The 15,851-nt window shown below is 46.3% G+C and overlaps 6 protein-coding genes across 6 annotated transcripts; 3 read left to right on the top strand and 3 right to left on the bottom strand.

The window, feature by feature from the left end:
• Positions 1-228: 228 nt before the first annotated feature.
• On the bottom strand, positions 229-753 carry SERLADRAFT_478401 (uncharacterized protein; the record flags this gene model as incomplete). Its single annotated transcript, XM_007323285.1, has 1 exon — positions 229-753. A coding segment is annotated over one exon (222 nt), but the record flags the coding sequence as incomplete, so codon positions are not given.
• A 1,737-nt stretch (positions 754-2,490) lies between these two features.
• SERLADRAFT_442726 (uncharacterized protein) lies at positions 2,491-3,806 on the bottom strand (the record flags this gene model as incomplete). The annotated part of the gene is made up of 7 exons (XM_007323284.1): positions 2,491-2,748; positions 2,807-2,994; positions 3,084-3,215; positions 3,276-3,348; positions 3,411-3,554; positions 3,609-3,694; positions 3,788-3,806. 7 exons carry the CDS (start codon positions 3,804-3,806, stop codon positions 2,491-2,493), a joined length of 900 nt encoding a protein of 299 aa, XP_007323346.1.
• A 678-nt stretch (positions 3,807-4,484) lies between these two features.
• SERLADRAFT_401236 (uncharacterized protein) lies at positions 4,485-4,781 on the top strand (the record flags this gene model as incomplete). The annotated part of the gene is made up of 2 exons (XM_007323283.1): positions 4,485-4,686; positions 4,717-4,781. Coding segments are annotated over 2 exons (267 nt in total), but the record flags the coding sequence as incomplete, so codon positions are not given.
• A 1,467-nt stretch (positions 4,782-6,248) lies between these two features.
• On the bottom strand, positions 6,249-7,871 carry SERLADRAFT_453235 (uncharacterized protein; the record flags this gene model as incomplete). Its single annotated transcript, XM_007323282.1, has 5 exons — positions 6,249-6,366; positions 6,414-6,504; positions 6,571-6,649; positions 6,704-7,291; positions 7,356-7,871. 5 exons carry the CDS (start codon positions 7,764-7,766, stop codon positions 6,249-6,251), a joined length of 1,287 nt encoding a protein of 428 aa, XP_007323344.1.
• Positions 7,872-8,099: 228 nt separating this feature from the next.
• SERLADRAFT_478399 (uncharacterized protein) lies at positions 8,100-10,636 on the top strand (the record flags this gene model as incomplete). Its single annotated transcript, XM_007323281.1, has 10 exons — positions 8,100-8,406; positions 8,504-8,590; positions 8,655-8,952; positions 9,020-9,062; positions 9,112-9,266; positions 9,326-9,515; positions 9,577-9,715; positions 9,772-9,841; positions 9,894-10,130; positions 10,191-10,636. 10 exons carry the CDS (start codon positions 8,177-8,179, stop codon positions 10,518-10,520), a joined length of 1,779 nt encoding a protein of 592 aa, XP_007323343.1.
• A 1,514-nt stretch (positions 10,637-12,150) lies between these two features.
• On the top strand, positions 12,151-12,708 carry SERLADRAFT_478393 (uncharacterized protein; the record flags this gene model as incomplete). Its single annotated transcript, XM_007323280.1, has 3 exons — positions 12,151-12,186; positions 12,245-12,289; positions 12,343-12,708. One exon carries the CDS (start codon positions 12,467-12,469, stop codon positions 12,641-12,643), a length of 177 nt encoding a protein of 58 aa, XP_007323342.1.
• Between the last annotated feature and the right edge of the window lie 3,143 nt (positions 12,709-15,851).

Here is a 15,851-nt window from a genome sequence, read left to right as displayed (position 1 = left end):
GATGCGGTGTGAGCGTGGTGGATGCTGATCGTGATCGTGTTGGTGGTGCTTCCTTCCCTGCTTTCTTGCTTTCCCTCGTCCCACTCGAGACGCCCTGCCCCGCGTAAGATCTCATGGACTCGATGGGCACGGAGAAAGACGCGTCGCTAGACGGCTATTACTGGCAGGCCTGCCTCTCGCCCTTCCCAAGGCTATTTTCCCTTGCCTTTTTTCGGCGCGGCGGGGCGAGGGGCCCGGGGGTGAGGAGACTACGGACTGGGGAAGAACGGAAGTGACGCAAGGGAAGGGAAGGAGGGTGAGTCGTCGCGACGAACGAACTCACGAAGCCCATCACGCAGCGAAGCGAAGCGGCGAAGGAGAACGCGAGAGAATGAAAGGAAGGAGCACCTCCATTAACGCGCCCATCACACTGTAACACTGTCACAAAGCCCCTTCCCCACATATCCCACATACTCGGGGGGGCTATAGTATTGGTATTTGGTATTTGGTATTTATTCCGTCGTGCATGGTTATGGTTATGGTTTTTTCTTTTTTCGTTTCTTTTCGTTTGCTCTTTTTTATTAAACTTTTTATTACTTATTGATTTCGGACACCATTGCCCCCTGTACCCCCGCCACACGAATTCGCATTAATGCTACCCCCTCTATCTATGTGCTACGTGCTACTTACATGCTGCCCCGAGCCCCCCATCACGCTCCCATCACGCACTTGTACGATGAGTATTGATTAGTTTGATTTATTGATGTTTGATGTTTGATTTATTGAGCCATTGAATAACGACGAACGGACACGCGCCTTTTTTTTTCTTTTTCTTTTTGGATTGCTTTCTGCCACATTTTATTGCTTGACCTTGACTTATTACTTATTACTTTTTCTTTCTTGATTTTTGATTCACGCCCGTGATGCATCGAAAGAGATTCGGAAGACACCGTGACTTTAGGCTAGTCTGCATCTCAGTCTTGCTCTCTCAGCCAGAGTCGCACAACGTCTCACCACGTCTCACCATCTGCATCCATTCATGCCGTCCGTCCTAAACGTACCTGTCCACTAAAATGCACCCATTCACTGGAATGCACCCGTCTACTAACCAGAGTCTCACAACGTCTCACAACGTTACAGTCTCACCATCCGCGTTTCATTCATGCATGCCATCACTCCATCCGCCCACTAAACTACACGCCTGTCCACTCAAACGCAGCCATTCACTAAAACGCACGCGCCACTGAAATGCATCATCACACCGACTAGTCCCAGCCCATCCAGCCCATCCAGCCCATCCCATACTACATGCATACATACCGATACGTACGTACGTACGCACGAGAACGCGATCGCGATCGCGATGATCACGATCATGACGAGAGCCACTTGGTACTTGGACCACTTTAGCAGGGGGGCCGGCGACTTACTTGAACCGCATCCAATCCACTACTCCCTGGCACCACCGGCATTTTCAAACGTTCCCCGAGGGCCCTTTCATTTTTTGCCCTTGCCTTATTGGCCCGCCTTCGAATTCCCGCCCTTGCCCCTTTGTGCCCGAAGGCTTTCCCCCCTTCCCGCCCTTCTCATCATGATATAACGTGATATCATAGCCGTCCATCGGTGATCGAATGTCCACTTTGCATCACGTATTCACATACATACATACATACATACACATACAGTACCTCATCCCCCTTACTCACTGCCACCCCACGCGTGTTTAGTACGCGTTTAGTACGAGATATTATAGGCCTGGCTGGATGCCGACAACATGACACGTACATGCAGCATCACGATCACTCACCTCACTCACCCTCACGCGTGTTTAGTACGCTATAGCCCCTTTCCAAACGACAAATGACAAATGACCAAATGCCCAAATAACAAACCAGTGGCCAATGGGCAGAGCCAATGCCAGCCTTAGTATAGGTAAGGTATAACAAATTCGTTGATGGGGTGTTCCGACTCGGAGAAGGTGTGTGGACGGCGGAAGTAGAAGGCAGGAAGCCTGAGGTGCAGAAGCTACGGGTGGAAGACGAAGGACGGACGGGAAGATACGAGAAGGAGAAGGGGCGGCGGTCATAACCCGTCCCATCCACCTCGAACGTGTTCTGGCTGTAAGATCCTGGGAGCGACCGTTGACGTCAATGCTAATGCCATACCCCAGTTTGTCTCTAATTTTATCTTCAATTTTATCTTTATCTTCATCTTTGGCGAGCCAAGTCAAACCCAGAAAATATATGACACATGGACGTGAACTTGGAAGAAGGAACTTGCATCAATTGGATGAGGCTCAAAACATACCCGCGCCACTCTAAAAGACACAGTTGGGAAAGCTTGGGAAGGCTGAAATAGGCTATGCACAATCATATACAAACGACACATCCCTGCAATATGGCTACAACTAGCGACAACCAATCGTACACTCCCATCTTATGTACATACAAACACAGCACCTATCTACACATACACACAACCTGCCAAGTTCCCAGTGCAGGTGGCCGGCACCTACACCCCTTGCGTCGTCACGGTCCGTTCGCCCTTCTCGTCTAGATTGAGGCGGGCTGACATGGTAAAGTCGGAGAAGTGGAAAGAATGCATCACGACCGCTGTCGGTGTAGACCCAAGATCGTCTTTTACCTCGGCATCTCGCGAAACTCGATAATGCGGCGCGATGCCTTTTGATGCTGCCTCTTGCTGCGACGATCCGGGGATGGCGGTCATGCAGTGCGCAATGGAGATGATCGGAACCGCCTGCTCCCAAAGCTGAATTGAGCAACCGACCATCGAAACTTGAATGAGAAAGTAAAACACCCTCGCTCACCATATCCGCCACGACCACCTGGCCGAGCGTCCTGCAGAGGTAACACACGAGGAGGGCGATGATCGTGATGGCGTACAGCCCGTGCGCGCCCGTGAGCAGCATCACCACGCGCCTACACAACTTCCGGCTCGCCTCGAAGAGGTTGGTGCGCGGATGGAAGAGCGACCAGACTCGGATGATCAGAATGGCTGTCAAGAACAAACTAGGTTTTGAGTCATGAACGGCAAAAATAACGGCATGGCATGGCAGCCTGGGATGGGGGGGGGACTGTACTGACCTGTGCCGGAAAAGTGGGAGGAGTATGTGAGGACGTAGAAGCATATCATCCAGGGCCTACACGGCGAGGAGAAGATGGCCGAGATGTTTGGTTCGGCTTTTGAGATGAAACATGTCCCTGTGATGCCCACCGCTACTTTCCTCGAATGTTAAGCTCTGCGTGCCTTCAGCATAAAACAAAGGGGGGACTTACCAAAGCTGGCGACCCATAAGAGGGCCGGCACTGCAATGATACACGTACGGCTGAATAAACGGGAGCGCCATATCTGCATATGACTCGGATGAGGCTTACAACTGGAGTATGCATGTGCGAAACAAATGAACATACCACAAAACCATCAGCAGCGCATGTCTGGGCGACATAGATGGCGTATTTTGCAGTGTAGATCCTGTGCGATAGTACACTGTTGCATTTACTAGTATCATCTTCCTTGCAACATGTGCCTACGTGAACAGCATTCAGGATCAAGTGCTGAGTGACAGTCAGTTTAGTGCTTGATCACAGATGATATCCCTAGACACTCACCGCTGAGCTCAGGACAAATAGGGTCACTGATACGATGAAAATGAACAGGGGCTTTCCTTTGAAAGTCAGGGTCCGCATTGCTAATGCTAGTAAGACGATAGATATGGCTTTGTGGTTTGTTGGTGAACGAAAATTGGTATGTTAAATCCAGCCACGTCCCAAAATGTAGATCAACTCACCATAGACTACGCCTTCCATGACGACCGATACAAGGCATGCTTCATCGACAGAAATGGGCATGTATCATAAGTTGACTCCAGCTTGACACGATAGGGGCACTGCCGAAAGTGCACTATGATATATGACAGGCGAAGGCGACTTTTTCCGATGAATCGAAAAGTTGCTCCTGCCTACACATCCTTCCTGGATACCTTTTATTCTGTTTCGCGACACTGCAAAGTAATACCGAAGTACGAGGACGCATCGTCCTTTCTGACATCGACTGGCTTGCCATCGCGCCCGACTACTTTGGTTGCCTCTTATGGAAGGAGAGCGCCGTGCTTTGGCTCGGAGCGCCTATTTTCCCGTTGCTGGGTGCTGGTAGAGATGCAAATACGACAGTCCTATGATCATGAGAGTAGCTGCACGAATCGCCTGTATCCGCATGTTGTGCTGCTAGTCCATACTGGATATTAAAGCAGGCGGGTCAGTTGTCTGAGTCATTGTCTCAGCATTGGCCCTGCTATCATCGTGAGTAGTTAGTTGTGTGGATACTCACCTAGCGTAGGTGCGCAAATTCAATATAGCCAGATGTGCAGGACTCTAATGCAACGCGCAACGCGTTCCACTGTCAACTATGCCAATGGCATGGCAATCTACAACCAAACTCCATCTTTCGACTATGCACATACGTCGTCGCATCGGCTACTATGACAGAGAACGCTATATGCCCGTGGGCCCTTCAAACATACGCAAACGACGTATTGCGTGACTTTGACAGGTGCGACACGCAACTCGTTTCACTGTCAACTGCGTCAATGGCAATATACAACCATTGACAAGCTCCATCTTTCGACGCACGTCGTCACACCGCCTACTCATGTCGATGCCAATATACAATCAAACTCCATCTTCCGACGTACGTCGTTACATCGCCTACCTATGACAGAGAACACCCATGTGCACCGCGGGCATCAAGAATACACCAAAGATGTGTTGCGTGACTTCCACTGATCTCGATGGGTGTGAAATCGGGTGACTGTTAGGGTATAGATAGCAAGGAAGCAGAGGCCAAAGTAGACGAAGTACCTTGCGTCCCATCAAGTACGTAGTGGAGCCGGACTAATTCACATGAGCTGATTTTCAGAAAAAAAAGAACGACAACCGTTAAACAGATATAATCTGCCAAACTTTGGACACTCACGTATGCGATCATGAACAGCAACAAGTGTTTTGGCGGCTCCGGCCGGTGTTCAACGTTCACCGGGCTCACACACGGCCCAACATTTAATGAGCCGGATTAATACGGGAAAAACTGCGAGCAACACGGGATGATGAGAAGGTATTGACACCGGGGTCAAACAAGTACTAGCTCCAAAGCAAAGCTGAATTACGATAAAATGAAATGCAAATTCAAAACTAGCTATTACTCCCCCGGTTCGTCATGACTATGATGACCCTGCACATATACTAAGGTGAAGACTAGTCTCAATTGAAACTTGACATTGCGAGCGACGAACTACTGCAAAGAGTATAGAGAAGATAAGCTTCCTAAACTGTACTCCGCAGTGCCCTTAGGTAACCGCTCAATAGATGTAAGATCTCGGGCATCATCGGGCAGAACTTTGGAGACTTTTGAATGAAGACCACTGGCAGAACGAAGAACCTCAATTAGGGCGGGAGTACCTTTCTCGTCGAGAAGCAGTCATGCCATAAACATGTCGTGTAGATTGAAGGCATAGTGGCCCTATTGGAAAAGAGGAAGAACCGGAGGACACGGACGGATCCAAATCGAGGTGATATGATCATTCGTGAGGTTTAGATTGCTCATTCTCGATACGCCTCATGAAGAAGTCACACCTGAAAAAAGATAAACATTGTAGGAAGAACTGAGCATCCTCTTCACTCCGATCAGAGTTCGGATTCTCTCTGCTAACTCTGCATTGATAAGAAAAATCAGGCCAAAAGGACAAGTGAGGGAGAAAAGCAGGATTTGAATGGCTTCTGGATCACACTGATAGATAAATTAGAAAATAGCGTCTTCTGCAATGCAAATGAGATAATCGTGACGTTACTCATCATCCAGCTCGCATAGACATTCTTATGTTATCTGGAGAGGTATCCACCATGGAAATGAGCTGACAACCATCGATGTGTCACCAGTGGAATGTAGGAAGACTTTCCGTGTGGACGGACAGCTGACTAAACTTTGCGGAGTGCTTGTGCCGGAATGTAAGTATATTGATACTATTGATACCCCACACATATAGTCCATAAACATCGGGCTATAATCAACTCCATATGGAAAAGAAACTTGTACACTGACTACTTTCCATGAATGGTCGGTGAGACCGTCGGGGACTGCATCATATAAAAAAAATAGCTCACTAATACATAACTGCCACAATTCACATTCACAATCATCATCGCGATGCATCGTGAGTCCCGCCTAAAATAGTGGGTGTGAAGACTTACGTCGTTCTATTCTCGACCATGTCTCGTAGATTCCTTGAGTGTTTCGAAGAATGATTTCACATCAGCATCATTTACAACTTTCCCCTGCTGCGCAAACGGCCTGAGGTACTTGATGAGATCGTCTCTGTAGGGAGAGTTAGCCAAGTGTTTTCGAATAAACGAGTAACGTACCTCATATCATTGAACGCACGTATCCCATCAATTGCGCGGTCACGTGGGAGACGTTCCAAAGCTCTCATGCCAAGCTCCTCGAGAGATAAACCTGAAAAGTAAAATAAGATACGGTACGTGAGCTTGCGTATGAAATTATAGACAGGAAACTTGATACCAGAGTCTGGATCTTCAGGAGGCTCGTATGTTTCTTCTTCCTCCAGAAGATACGGATGGGATTCGAGCGACGGAAGACACTATCAAGACTATCACTCTGGAGTTCGTATGAAAAGAACGCTCGATCAACTCACGCAGCTACACCGACACCAACGTTCTCTCCAACCCTCGGTTAGAAATATATCACCAGTACCTAAAGAAGAGTCGATATTTGTCGACGTACGACCTTCAAACACTTTTGTGGCAACCGGATTGCAAGGAGGTGCAAGACAGGATGTAGGCAAAGCCGGTGATGGCGAAGTGCGTGGTTTTTTTGTAACAGAGTCGTTTGAAAGTGACGCTGAGCGAGGTCGTTTAGTACCTACACTAGCACTTGTCGACCCAGTATCATCGACGTCCAGAGAAGATCCATTCTCCAAAGTATCATCGGTAGAATGCCCACCGATCATCTTCCAAGGAGCGGTATCCTCATCGCGGACAACCATTAGGACGCCTGGGGTTCCCGCATATCGTTTCAGAGTGTCGATTGAAGAGACACACGAAGAGCAAATGAATGAATCATAGTCAGATGCGGAAATAAGGGGAGGAGGAAGGTTAGGTGAAGACGCATCCGAGAGGCCATCATCTTCGTCTTGAGCTTCGGTATTTGTAGCTGGCTCTGGTGAAGGTTCTCGTGAAGATGGACGTTCACGAAGGTTAAGACAAGATTCATGAAACCAGTCCTGGATTGATAATGAGCGCATTAATGAGCTGTCAAGAGCATTTAGCATCAGATGCTAAACGTACTTCACATGAAAGACACTGTATCATCGTTTCTCGCTCTGTCTTGACATCATACGGCCTTCCACAGCGACAGAACACCCCTTGGTAATTCTGGCCATACTCATTACTACTATTCTCTTCTTCGAGTGATTTATGAAGAGTGCACGAATGTGTGATGGTTGAGGTAGGACAATCGCAGCGGAAGTTGCGTTTCGGAAAGAGTTCAATCTGTTCATGATCTGTGTGGCAAGCGATGGAACATGAAGAGCATATACCGCGAGGAGAAGCACAAGTGATACAGAGATAGACAGCCTGGCGTATAGGACCCAAAGAATATGTGCATCTAGAAAATTCGTGTGGCAGAGCGAGCGCAGCCTCTCGAATGAGTTCATCCTGGGAGGCAATGATTTCATTTAAGGAGCTTTCGGTCGACATGTTAATAGAGAAAGCAGTAAAGGGAACTTGGATTTGAATGCGCAACGCGTATAGCCAATACCTAGTTCAGGCCCTTCAGGGGTGTGCCTTTGCTCGTCGTGCACCGCGACTTGAAAGATGTCTAGCTAGCGTTTGACGCGTCGACGACCGTGGCAAATCTCACCTAAGCAGCACACGGGTAGCCGGCCCGGTCATTGTGACTGTTATCGCTGTGTTATCGTCGACTCTGTTCTTGTTGTTCTCCCGCATTTATTGCTGCGAAGGTTAAATAAAAACTACAAAGTAATTATGATGTGCTGGGGCTTATCTCTAGGTCCATTAACTAATAATTGGCTGTATGTGCTGCAAAGGCTTAGAACAGGTAACCTTCGAAGACATAAATCCCAATATCGAACTTCTGTTCTTTCAAGATGACAGACCCGACGACAAAAGCACCCAAAGGACCTGATCCAATTCTCCTAACGCTCTTTGCAAATCGTTTCATGAGCGTTGCCGAGGCAATGGGCCGATCTTTGCAACAGACGTCTATCAGCACCAATATCAAAGAGCGCCTTGACTTCTCTTGTGCACTCTTCGCTCCCGACGGCGATCTCGTAGCAAATGCACCTTTCATTCCCATTCACTTGGGCTCAATGAGTTTGTAAGAAACCTTGCTTCCAATATTCATTATGTCTTACATTGATAAACCACTGTTTACCATCATATTGCTAATCATGAACGTTCGTGCCGAAATGCAGCGCCGTGAAGTACCAGATGAAACTTTACGGGAAGGAGTTAAAGCAGGGAGACGTCCTCATGACAAACTCCCCGCATGCAGGTGGATCGTGCGTACAATTGCATTAAGCTATTTTCCCTCCATTTTTAATGCGAAGGTGAACTGCATACAAGACACCTACCAGACATAACCATCATCACGCCCGTTTTTGAAGCCAAGTCCAATGAGATCATCTTCTTCACCGCTTCACGGGGCCACCACGCAGATATTGGTGGTATTCTTCCAGGCTCAATGCCACCAACGTCTGTCAATATTTTCGAGGAGGGTGCAGAGATCGTTAGCTTCAAAATTGTCAATAATGGCATGTTTGATAAAAAGGGGCTGTATGAGTATATGGTTGATAAACCCAGCCAATATCCTGGTAGCTCTGGTTGCAGGAACATTAAGGATGTCGAGAGTGATTTGAAAGCGGTATGGATGTTTTTATTCAAGTAATTATGCTTCCTTGTTCATTCTGACGAAATATTGTAATGAATAGCAAATCGCAGCTAATCATAAAGGTGTACAATTAATCCAAGCAAGTTGAGTCCTCATTTTGATCGATACATTTACACTTCTTATACGAAGCAGTTGTGGACGATTATGGCTTGGAGACTGTACAGGAGTATATGTATCACATTCGGGCGAACGCCGAACGTTCTGTCAGAAATCTCCTCCGCGACGTAGCAAAACGTGCTGGAACGAACGTTCTCGAGTCTGTGGACTACCTAGACGACGGATCACCAGTAAAACCTCCTTCGTTCGGGAGGAAAATAGCCACTAACACTCTTGGATGATTATACAGATACAACTGAAGGTTGAGATCAACGAGGAAGATGGGTCTGCAGTACTCGATTTCGAAGGCACAGGCTGCGAAGTGCGCGGGAACCTCAACTCTCCTATATCAGTTGTCCACTCTGCCGTGATCTACTGCATGCGTTCCATGTTAGATGTAGACATCCCACTGAACGCAGGATGCTTAGTCCCGCTAGAAAGTGCGTCTATGCACCTCGATGATGCGAACGCTTTATATCTGATAATCTTTGCCAAATGCAGTTAAGATTCCGGAGAAATCGCTGTTGTCACCATCCAGAACGGCTGCTGTATGTGGTGGCAATGTACTTACCTCTCAGCGGATCGTGGATGTAGTGCTGAAAGCCTTCCATGCATGCGCAGCAAGCCAAGGGTGTACAAAGTAAGCTGGAAATGCACTTTTACTGATACTGAGCTGCTGACGTCTACGATACAAAGTAATCTGACATTCGGTACGGGTGGAAAAGATAAGAATGGCGTGAATACCGCTGGTTGGGGATACTATGAAGTGAGTGCATCTTCTACCAACGATCTCTTGCATCACACTCATTATCACGTAGACCATTGCAGGAGGATCGGGTGCCGGACCAGGATGGCACGGAACCTCGGGTGTCCACACACATATCACCAACACGCGCATCGGCGACGTCGAAATTCTCGAGCGGCGATACCCTGTGCTGCTTCATCGTTTCGGTTTACGTCCTGGCTCTGCAGGTCAAGGGAAATGGCACGGTGGTGATGGCGTCATACGGGAATTCGAGGTGCTTCAACAGCTTCAGGTATCCATCTTGTCCGAGGTGAGCGCAATCAACTGCAAATTTGATTTGGCTATGCTGATGTACTTGTGCTCGATGAAGCGGAGAACTCGTCAACCATACGGCATGGAGGGCGGTGAGCCTGCCGCTATGGGGCGCAACACATGGGTTAAGAAACAGCGCAAGGAAGATAAGGACATTCCAGAGGGCCGCGAGGACGACGAAAACTTGGATCCCAGGTACATCAATATCGGGGGAAAGGCGACTGTTTTCATGGGAAAGGGGGACAGATTATTGATCGAGACACCTGGTGGCGGTGGGTGGGGCATTCCAGAGGATACAGAAGAGGACGCAGGCCATGGGACACATGTGAGAGCTTGGGAAGCAAGGGGTAGCTTAGCAGAGAGAGCAGCTAGGCAGGCAGGTTTTTAATTCGACAAGTTCGCAGGCTCAGAAGGTATTGACTAGGTGTAATATCACAAATGTACGACTTAACCGAACAATGACGAGGCTCAAATACCTTGCGTAGTACTGGGATACCTTAACTCAAGCTTCAGAGTGACTTGAAATCATTCCCAGCTTCAAAGTCTGGGTGAAGGTGGTTATTTCTATATGTAGCTGGAACCTCCAAGTAGGACTACTGTACTCGGTAGGCTGTTCGGTTCCCCGAAACCCGATACAATGAGTAACAGTGAGTTAATGACCAAATGCCCGTCATGCGTCATAGTGATCAAATATAGCGATCATCCTGGCATATATGATTGACGGGATGGGGGAAACTTCTTTTGGAACCTCGAGACGGGGATTACTATACGAAGGCCGTGAAAAGCCGGCTCGTTCTTGATGCACTGACGTTTGTGCTCAAATGAGCAAGACGAAGACCATGAAAATTGCGACCGTGGAGATCAAAAGGTGCGGTACCGAGAGTCGAAACGAAAAGTGTTGAGATGAAAGGAGGGAACCGGTTAAACGCCCACGACGATCTTGCGAGAGCGCATTGTCTTTCTTTTGACAGCAGAATTAGCGCCGCCGTGCAAGATGCCATATCTGTCACCGAGACTTGATAGTAACTCGGATGCGCAGATACGTTACCTCCTAGGAAGACAGACAGTCTGTACAAGTATAGAAATATTGTGGCGTTCTGGTACATGGGCACAGAGTTAACCCGGGAGCCTTCGTATTCTGACGCTCGCTGGACGGTTATGGGTATGCCATCGAGAACCTCGACCGAACAAGGGTTCACGCGATAGCAACGACAAACAGCACGATAATGCGAATCGAGAACAAAAGAGTGGCGAGCTGTCGCGTTGAGTTGACATCGATATGCAAGGTACAAGTCTAAGGATAACAGGAACGTGTATATCACACTTCTGCAAATATCTGCCAGACTCGGATACTGGGAATGATGAGTCGAAATATGATTTAGGAAACTTGGAAGATGACACAGTAATTGATGGTACTTGGCATAGCCCAATACTGTAGATGCGTGCTTCCCGTCTTAAAGCTTGCAGAAAACGTCCTATGGCGTTTTGTCTTGGTTATTTGAAAATAACCCCAATAAAACAAGGTATTACCCACTTGACAATGTCTGGTTAATGGTCAAACGAGAAAGGAATTGTAGACCTTACTGAGCTTGCTGAAGGACTATGTCAGAGGGATGGTGGCAGATTTCACAGTCAGGAAGCTTGAAAGTGAGGGTCGCCATCTTGCATGAGCATGATTGTTAGTAGTCGAGTGTTTATAAACGATGAGGTGTTGCCAGTGGCAGTAGTGGCCGGGCTCGCTTCAAGTCGTTCGGCTTGTTTTGCCTTGTTGAATGGCTTCGTTTTCTTTACTCATCATACACAAAATCATACTTATATCATGCTCTGTGTGATCTTAGCTATAGTGACGCGTGCATGAATCTGCCGTACTATACCAGTGGATGGCCTACTGGACGCAAGGTAGGCAGTGCTGCAGGGGGTGCGAGATAATTCAGGATAACTAGTTTGTCACACTTCACCTTCCATTATGCTAGATACTAACCGTTGGTTTCATCTCGTCCATTCAATGGTTCACTGGATACCTGGGGGCGGGAATATATCAGCAGGATTGTAATGTGCGCCGACTTTCTTGCTCCAAGGCTCCTTCAAACCAGGAAATTCACTAAACTATAGGATTAGCGAGGATCATCAAAATATGTTCGCTGGAATATATTTATGGTGGGCCCAATTTCTCGAGCACGTACCGCTATGCTCATATGTACCTATGCTAGCCATTGACTTAGTGGCCTATCATTAAGTCACGATAAACTGTAGTACTTCATTCTCAAAGGGCATCAAACAACTTTCACGGTATTTCAATTGTGATGGGTCGAGGAATATCTACCCTATCACACAATGGGATCCGCACCCGTGTACAGTGATTCTGGACCTTCTGGGCATGCAACCAATCAGTATGCTTTCCAAGTACGCCTTGGTAGCTTAGTTGGTAAAGCACCAGACCATGAAAGCTGGAGTCCCAGGTTCAAGCCCTGGCCAATGCATGTTTTCTCATACTATAAACAAATGTCATAATTTGTCATACCCCTTTATCAATCTTGTACCTAAAAACTCTATGAACATGTTGTCTGTCTGTAAAATGTCTATGGAGCAAGTAAGGACAGTATTTAATAACTCATTAGCGTTTACATGTAACAACCAAGATTTACTCTGGCGCACACAGGAACACACTATAGAGAAAGATGGTGAGGGAGTGGTTACCCCTTAGAATTCAGAGAGTTAGTTGGTATACAACAGGAGGACTCGCTGAGGAGTCTCCTGGATCTATTGGGGTATATATACTACTACAGGGTTATTTGTACATGTGTACTATACAGTTGATAGAGACAGTGGCTGATGATGTCATGGGGCCTAGCCCGTGTGACCAGCTCCACTGCGTGAGATACTTGTATTTAAAATAAGAATAAAGGCAGCACCACGCGAGAAAGCTGGAGTTTGAACTAAAAAGGGAAGTGCCACATGGCACAGTGTGAAAACTACAGTACAAGGTTAAAGTGGAGAATGAAATTTAAAGGAAAGATCCGAAAATGAAAAGTAAAGTAAATGGTCACATGACTGGTTATGTGACTTGGAAAATAAAAGTAGAAGTACAAAAGTAAAGCGCAAGTAGGTGCTGGTATGTTAATTGTAACATTACACTGATCATATGTATCAGTCCTATCCAAAAATTTGCGACAGGAACTTGACTCGTAAAACAGCCAGATATACCTCATCAAAAGGAACAGCAATAAGCGGTTCTCACTTCACTCCTTGAGTTTCTCCCATGAGAACAGACAGCACCATGCATCTGCTGACCAGTACGACCCGGAATATGTTGACCGACTTACAGATTTTGACCACATTGAAAAAATAGATCACACTTGACGATATTTGATTTCATATCCCTCAACATTCATTATGCATTGATTCTTTTCTAGGTCGTTCTCGATGTGACAACACAGATTACAGCCTAAGAAAGTGATTACAGGCAAACAAGAAAAGCTGAAATAATATTTCTGTAAGTACAGTGCTGCTATTAGCCTCATACCGATATGTAACGCTCACTAATCAATGTGCAGGCACATAGCATTCAGGTTCATCTCCTGAAATATATTCTTCCTCAGACGTGTTACAATTGATGTACCAGCACCTACTTACACTTCACTTTTTTCGTACTTTTACTTTTATTTTTCCAAGTCACATGACCAGTCATGTGACCATTTACTTTACTTTACATTTTCGACTTTTCATAGTCACATGACCAGTGTCTAGGCTCACCATGTGACCGGTCACATGCCAGACATCAGACTTTAAACTTTATTTACAACTGTACAGTATCTCATGTATTTTAGTATATATGTTACAATTGACATACCAGCACCTACTTATGCTTCACTTTTTGTACTTTTACTTTTCATTTTCCAAGTGACCATTTACTTTACTTTACATTTTCAACTTTTCATAGTCACATGACCAGTCATGTGACACATCACCTGACCAGTGTCTAGACACATCATGTGACCAGTCAGATGCTAGACATCGGACTTTAAACTTTATTTACAACTGTACAGTACCTCATGTATTTTAGTATATATACAGGAGCAATACATGGGGAAGGACTCAGCAAGTCCTCCTGTTGTCTACCAACAACTAACTTGTTGAATCCTAATGGGTAACCACTCCCACCTCTTCCTCTTCTTTTGAGTATTGTTTTCATTGTGCTCCAGTGCCCCAAGGTTGTGTCTTGTTGGTGTTGTCACAATATATACAGGAGCAATACATGGGGAAGGACTCAGCGAGTCCTCCTGTTGTCTAGCACAACAAACCCGTTGAAACCTGAGGGGTGATCCCTTTCTCTCTTCTCTTTTGTTTGTCCAAGTTGTGCGCCAGAGTAAGAAACTCTTGGTTGTTACAGACATTGCACTGGTATGGCCAGACTCTAATTCAATATCAGAGTCTCCTGGATGGTACAAGGCATAGTTAACACCGTCTTTGCTAGGTTCCTTGTAATCTGGCTCTGTGTAACAACCAGGAGTTAGTTACTCTGGCGCACACAGGAACACACTATAAAGGTAGTGAATGGGGAGTGGTTACCCCTTAGGCTGCAGAGAGTATGTTGGTTAACAACAGGAGGACTTGCTGAGGAGTCTCCTTGATCTATTGGGGTATTTATACTAATACAGAGTGTTTGTACCTATGTACTGTACAGTTGATAAAGGCAGTGGCTGATGATGTTAGAGGGCGCAGCCCGTGTAACCAGCTCCACTGTGTGAGAGAGTTTGAGTCTAAAAGAAGAATAAAGGCAGCGCTGCGCGAGAAGGTGGAGTTAGAACAAAAAAGGAAAGTGCTGTATGGCACGGAGTGTGAACTATAGTAAAAGGTTAAAGTGGAGAATGAAAATTAAAGGAAAGGTCCGAAAATTGTGTTATTGTAACACTCCGGGTCAGGGTCACTGTAATATTATTGATACTCTATTTCATGCCTTGCTGCATTTTCCAAAATACCTGCCCGACCTGCAAGGGTCTTTATGTTTGGTGCGGACTTGACGTGTATTGAGATCCCCTTGAAGCTGACATAACCTGGGGATTTATGATGGTTATAAACCCAAGATCTTTGATTATGACATTGGTACTCACAAGGTTTTCATATCCTAATTGCTATTGCCGTCAGAAGAAGCTCTCGGCAACTAAATTTATGTGGCCGTATCTTGACCTTTCCATCCAAAATGTGTGACAACACCAACAAGACACAGTCTTGGGGCACTAGAGCACAATGAAAACAATACTCAAAAGAAGAGGAAGAGGTGGGAGTGGTTACCCATTAGGATTCAACAAGTTAGTTGTTGGTAGACAACAGGAGGACTTGCTGAGTCCTTCCCCATGTATTGCTCCTGTATATATACTAAAATACATGAGGTACTGTACAGTTGTAAATATAGTTTAAAGTCCGATGTTTAGCATGTGACCAGTCACATGGTGAGCCTAGACACTGGTCAGGTGATGTGTCACATGACTGGTCATGTGACTATGAAAAGTTGAAAATGTAAAGTAAAGTAAATAGTCATATGACTGGTCATGTGACTTGGAAAAATAAAAGTAAAAGTATTCCCACATTCAGTGCCGTTGTAAGTGAACAAATTCTGTGAGCGTCAATTCATTCATCGTGCTAGCTCTATTGTTTTTCTTCACCCACGGAGCATAGTGATGGATTGAATTTAGTTGACCCATGATGAAAAGTTTCAGAA

This window comes from Serpula lacrymans, assembly GCF_000218685.1.
Source record: "Serpula lacrymans var. lacrymans S7.9 unplaced genomic scaffold SERLAscaffold_15, whole genome shotgun sequence".
Lineage (NCBI taxonomy): Eukaryota > Fungi > Basidiomycota > Agaricomycetes > Boletales > Serpulaceae > Serpula > Serpula lacrymans.
This window is presented reverse-complemented; position numbering and strand designations above follow the sequence as displayed.